Below are 6364 nucleotides of genomic sequence, written 5' to 3'. Positions count from 1 at the left end.
GCAGCCCAAGCAGCAAGCACAAACCAAGGGGTTATCCTCACTTGTCTAGAGCGCTGGTTCACAAAGGGCTATTTCCTAGACACAGTTCTTCCCTTGAATGCATATCTGTTCACAACTCATGGAGTATATGTGAGCTTGCGTTAAACCCACATCAATCAACCATTATTGTTTAACCTTACAAGGATCCACAAACAAAGATGTTTAACCTTACAAGGCTCCACGAAATGTTTTCATACACCAATTGCGCTTGCCCATAAGCATCGTCAATAAGGCTACAAGATAGATGTTGCATGACATGGTTCAATGATTCTGGTATATGCCATAGCCTATGTATTCATTGAATCAATATTTAATGCCATTGAGATTGCATACTAAAAATGAGAATGAATATAGATTCCAAACTATCCTTTGACGTTCTGAAACCTAATCTTACTGAATGGTATCCATATTAAAATGTACAATTCCACACAAAGGAGCATCTCTCCATACATAAATGACTGTTTTCACGCAATTGCTCCGAACAAGTTAGCAGTAGAATCCCATTATTCCAAAACATACTTACACAGGCTCAGTTTCAAGCACTTTAAGGATGACCATGAATGACTGAATAGATAAATCAGTCAGAATTGTCATGTCCCACGAGCTGTACGTAAAAATACCATATACCTAGAACTACGCAAAACCCAAACAATTCTTTGTAGTTCTGAACTTCATCTTCAAATGCAAGGAGCAGGAAGAGGACTATCATTACAGGTATTCGAGGCCAATAGGCAATTTCCATTCAGATAACTTGGAAGAGCGCATGTATTTGGCTTCATCGACATAACTTGGAAGAGCGCATGTTACAAAGGGATATTGATTCCCTTCCCAACTTCAAATCCAATGAGTTGTAAAAAGCCTTTCTGAATGATCTGGTTCGAACAAGCCAAAATAAGGAAATTAGAAATTTCTGAAGCAATGCAAAATATGACCGGAAACAAAGACTGGCACTTGAAACACAAGGCGTGTCAAGGTCCTTTATTCAAACGAACTCCAAGTAAAGCCAAATACTCTTGAACATTCTGGGTGACACTCCATAACATTCTAGTATGCGCATCTCAAGTGAAGGGTGGAGATCTCACAAGTTCGAAGAAGAAGATACCAATGAGGCCAATCATGGCTGCGCGAGAATTCCACCGTTCCGCGTTCTCAGTAAAACCCCAGAGAGGGGTGGGTAGCTTAGGCTCGTCCTTGGGAGCCACGACCTGCAGCAAGCAAGTCCGAAGTTTAAATGATGGGGTAGCAAGGAAAGCCCAGATTGGGAACCTGTTCGAGACGACCCAAGATGATATTTCAAACAGAAAAGTGCTGAATGGAAGGGAGGAAGGGGAAGGGGAAGGGGAAGGGGAAGGTAAATACTCCGGAGGGAAGTTTTGCAGCACGGATGCATAAAGGGGAGGAGGTTCGGGGGCGAAGATGGGGAGAAATCCAAAGGGTGGCGGGCAATCTAGTTGAGGAGATGATGGAGCTCGTGTAGAGGCTCCCGTTTGCAGTGCTTCTTAGAGTCGCCATGGATCACTGCTCACATATGAGGTTCACATGAGCTTTATGCTTAGAGTCGCCATGAGGTTCACATGAGCTTTATCCTCTTACGAGCATACATATCCTAGTGGGTCTCCCACTAGCACCCCCCTCTCTCGGCCCCAGTGCGCTTTCTCGCTCTAGCCTTGTGCCGCATTGATCATGATAGATGAATCTGTCATCGAATGGTCACCAGGGGACTCTCCCAGAGTGTGGGGATGGCAACATGGGGCCACTAACCTTGTACTGCCACATTCTCCTACTACTCAAGCAGTAAGGGATTTGCCTACCAGAGTTGGCCGTCCACGTTCAAATCTGCTTGGCAGTGTAGGCTCGGTTAGTGTCCCCCTCCTAGTCGACCATGGGTGGGAGAGTGGGACACAAAAAACCCGCTTACCCTTCTAAATTCAAGCTGCCCAGTCCTTCTTTTGCCCATGTTTCCAATGTCCATTACTGTCTAAGGCAATGCTCTCATGAGTATTTATATTCTCTTGCTCCGCACCCCCCCCCCAAATCAACCACATGGGTTGCTTGGATCTTACCCACCCACGTTGTGTGAGTGTAGACCCCTAAGAGAGGGCAAGGATAGCTATTCTAAGAACGAGCGTTTATGGGACCTCTAAGACATTTGGATATAAGATCTTGCTAGAACTGCAATGGAAGCCTCAACAGCTAGTGCTATGGAAGCCTCGATGGCTGGTGCTATGGTGCCTCCAAGATTAGTATCCATGACCTAATCTTTGGAACTCTAAATGCTTAGATCACCCTTAGAGGCTAAGGATCCCATTTTGTTCCTCTTGCTACTACTAACATAGTGGCTGATTTGTATGGATCTCAACATTTTTTACCTTGCTAGGGGTCTAGATGTTTTTGTAAGCCAAAATATCTTTTGAACCCTAGTAGTTAGTTTCATTATGATTAGTTTAGATCACATTACGATTAGGGCCTTTATTAAATGTATGACACCCACCTTTACTTAAAGTATGCCAAATTGTTTAAATGTATGACTCCCTATCTAAGGGGATCCTCCCCCTTGTGCATTTATTGGTCCCCCCTCTTTTATGTCTCTCTTCTCCTCCCCTTTTCAAGCAACTTCGTCTCCCCATAAACATTCACCTTTACTTGAGTTTCTTCACTCCCCTCTCCTCCCATTTTACCCTCTCCTCTTTCCCTAAAAAGGGTTGTTACTTAGCCATTTTTATCAATTTCTCAATTTTAAAAGATTTATGGCTTTGCTCTCTAACTAATGGGATCCTCCTCCCTTACATTTATTGGTTCGTCATCTTTTTCACCTGGCAATTCAAGCAACTTCCTCTCCACAGATAGATTCTTATTGGTGCACCCATTCCCTTTTCACGCAACTTCGTCTCCCCATATACATTCACTCCACTCTCCTCCTATTTTTACCCCTCTCCTCTTTCCCTAAAAGGGTCTATAGTGGTACTACCACCTTGTTACTTAGCCATTTTTATCAAACTTGTGGGTTCTACAAATTTATGGCTTTCCTTATATTTTTATATGTACTCATTATAACAATTTTAAATCATGCACAATCAATTTTATATATTTTCATATTATTAGCTATTTAGAAGTATATTACAGGATCCACGAGCTCGCTAGGGATCGCATTTAATGTTTCTTTGTTAATATCTCCTTATACCTATAAGGCCATACCACTATTTTGCATCTGCTAAGTGGAAATGTGATGCTTGCCTAAAGAAGTAATTATAATTTTTTGATGAGGAGTTAATTATTCAAAGGTTTGCAAAGAAGAGACATCTGCCATGCATTCATAGATTCTTTGAAATATTGTATCCGCTAATGGCTATGTGATTTTGTTATAAGGATGAGTTGTAAAACTCAAACTTTTAAATGTAATTGATTTGCACTCTTGAATTATTACTTGAATGCAACTTTAATATGATGGCATTGTTACAGAAAGTGAATTTTCAGCTTATTGTCCTACTATTTTAGGTAATGGTCCATGGTATTCCCTTCCTACTAGTTTAGGTAATGGTCCATGGTATTCCCTTCATGCAACTAATTTCTGGAACCTTCAATACTATAGCCAAATGTTAGCAAATTCATACACAAAAAGTGTTATCATTCTATTCATACAGTAGACATACCAATTAGTTAGTTCATAGTGTGTGTTAGGTGTGATTCTTGCAAGGTAATGTCAATAGAGCAACCTACATTTAGCAAGCCATGCTTTGGAGATGAGAAGACTGTAATATAAAAAAATTTAAAAATCCCTACAAGAAAAAAGTTTTCATTCAAATCGTGTTATGTGGCATATATGTACTTATTAGCCATTCACCTAATTTGTAACTAATGTTTTCATTCTTGCAAAAAAGATGATTGCTCTCGTTGAAGAATCATTGGGAGACTTCTATGTAATATGTTACAAACAATGAATAAAAGATTTAATGTTCAAAGACAAAGTTTGACCCACATTGGTTCTTTCTTTCTTTTAAATGTGAGATTGAACCTATCAATGGGCTTAAGAATATTATGCACATTGGTTCACATAGGGTATCATACATCATGATACAGAAGGGAAGAATAGGTATAGATTAGCTCAATTCTTCATCATTTATTTTCATTAAAACACTTGGCATTTGCTAATGTATGTTTCTTGTCTTTTCTTAAAAGAGTCTTTCAAAAAAAATTATTGTTGCATTATGGTTTGTGTAGGTATTGGTATAACAAACAGTTGTATTATGGTTTGTGTAGGTATTGGTATAAAAAAAGTAAGCATTATCAATAGTTCTTAATACTTCATCCATTGATTAGAGTCTAAAATGATTTATTATATGCTCTTTAAAATCTATTGCACGTAGGAGAAAACTCCTAAGTTTGCAATGAAAACACACATAGGAAAAGGTTTTTGTGGTGGCAATGCCATCAATGAGTTTCAAATTCTAATTTCAACCAAGTAGTGATTTGACTTACGAGATTATTGATGATTTTTATGATTTGAAACTTGAAGATGAAACTAGAGAAGATACATTTACAGTAAGTTGAGTTATGTCTTAATCAAACCAATTGTGTTTGCCAAATACTAAATGTTTATTCTTGCAAAATGTGCATGTATCAAAAGTTTTGTTTTTTTTTTCCAAGGAATTTATACCCCTCTGGCAACATAGTTCAAGTTTTGTTTTGTTCCAAGGAATTTGTACCAATGGATCAGAGTATCGATTTGTCATCCATGGGTCAAATATTCGAACATCTGTAATTTCTAGTTTTATGGGATATGTGTTTGTTTGACTTGGGTCCTCTGCATGTAAGAATACAAGTTGTGCATATAACAATATTTTAAATTTCTCCCAATGCTAAATGCATAGTTTTGCCTAAATTTTCCCATTAAAAAAAATCATTATGGTTGAGTCAAATCAATCCTTGTAGCTAGATATCAAAGTGGTTGTAAGAGTTCTACACCATACGATCTTTAATGGCATACCATGAGCTATAGAAAAAATTCAATAAAAACTCGCAAAAACCTACTCGCAAAATGCCAAGCCCTAATTTCTCACTACTCAAAATTCCATACCATGCAAGTCATATGCAAAGTGGTTAAGATTGCATTATCTTCATTCATATGCACTTGTGATGAACTAAAATAGGCTTGCATAAAATGGATTTAGATAAGCATATATGCCTATCAAGCTTGCATGTGACTATAACAAAATGTGTGTACACACAATATTAAAGCAAGAATTGAGACCAATAGTGGAAAAAAAGTAGATGGTTTCTTCAAATAAAATTCTATAGAGTCGTTCATGAAGTTTATGACAATATTGTCCTTATGGTGTGAGAAATGTTTTAGCCAATCCAATCTTGTTTTTTGGATAAGGTTGTACTTGAAGTTATTCAAAAATAAATGTTCTATAATTTCAAAAGTATTCTTGGTTTTGGATGTTATTTTCTTATTTAATTTCCTTGGACTAGTTCTCATGCATATATATCTCTCAAATCTCCCATTATATGCTTAATATGGCTATTACAGCTGAAAAATATAGATTTTTTAAAAAAACTGTCTCAAATGGTGTCTTTTGGCTTGTCTCATACATGATGAACTTTAATTTTGTTCTAATAGCAATCCAACAAACATATTTGTAGAGATTTGCAAATTTAAGAATCACACCATTGCAATGCATCTATCCTTCTTCCAACAATTATTATTGGAAACCAATCTGGGTCATGCAAGTGAAGTAGGTATTTTGTATTCTTTTAAATAGTTCATTTTCCAAATTCATTTGCCTCTATTTAATACTCCATATCATTTTGCAAGAAGCATAAACAAACACACATGATTTGTGTTCATTTTAACCGTTCAAAGGATTTTGATTGTTATGTTACTTAAAGCAATGACCCTTTTCAATCATCGGTAATGAAATGGAAGTAGTGCCAAAACAAAAATGGAGATGAATAAAAAAAAGTGGGCATAATAAAATCGACAAAACTTATTCACAACTTTGAGAGAGAACATTGATGATGTACAAACAAACACATGAACAATCAAAATGGAGAATAATAGTATTGAAGTTAGTTTTTTGACAAAGCGTGCACATGAACATAAGAAGGTTGGGACCAAGAAGACATTATGATGGCAACATTCACATGTGGATCCCTAAGTGTTGTAAACATATCAGCCCACCTTCTCTTGCTTGCCTCAAGGGTAACTTCATCCCTCTTTAGCCACAATAGTCAAAGAAGAGACCCTAAAAGGTTGGATTCTACAATACCAACAATAAAGAATACACGAGCAACAACTACACAAGAACCTGCTCCTAGAAAGGGA

At 37.3% G+C, this 6364-nt stretch overlaps 1 protein-coding gene across 1 annotated transcript; it reads right to left on the bottom strand.

The window, feature by feature from the left end:
• Nucleotides 1-427: 427 nt before the first annotated feature.
• On the bottom strand, nt 428-1600 carry LOC147895960 (light-harvesting complex-like protein OHP1, chloroplastic). Its single transcript, XM_087382984.1, has 3 exons — nt 1399-1600; nt 1122-1244; nt 428-911 (listed from the first exon to the last, which is right to left on the bottom strand). Exons 1-3 carry the CDS (start codon nt 1549-1551, stop codon nt 843-845), a joined length of 345 nt encoding a protein of 114 aa, XP_087239110.1. The 5' UTR covers nt 1552-1600; the 3' UTR covers nt 428-842.
• Between the last annotated feature and the right edge of the window lie 4764 nt (nt 1601-6364).

This window comes from Dipteris shenzhenensis, chromosome 12 (genome assembly GCF_047967505.1).
Source record: "Dipteris shenzhenensis isolate YYH24624 ecotype China chromosome 12, Dip_SZ_1.0, whole genome shotgun sequence".
In the NCBI taxonomy this organism is placed as follows: domain Eukaryota; kingdom Viridiplantae; phylum Streptophyta; class Polypodiopsida; order Gleicheniales; family Dipteridaceae; genus Dipteris; species Dipteris shenzhenensis.
This window is presented reverse-complemented; position numbering and strand designations above follow the sequence as displayed.

What these genes read in the sequence shown, in the direction of transcription:
- LOC147895960 (XM_087382984.1), bottom strand. Translation starts at nt 1,551, where the DNA reads ATGGCGACTCTAAGAAGCACTGCAAACGGGAGCCTCTACACGAGCTCC. An exon ending in CTGCAAAACTTCCCTCCGGA is followed by an intron (nt 1,245 to 1,398) that starts GTATTTACCTTC and finishes TGCTTGCTGCAG; the next exon opens with GTCGTGGCTCCCAAGGACGA. An exon ending in GTATCTTCTTCTTCGAACTT is followed by an intron (nt 912 to 1,121) that starts GTGAGATCTCCA and finishes TGTTCGAACCAG; the next exon opens with ATCATTCAGAAAGGCTTTTT.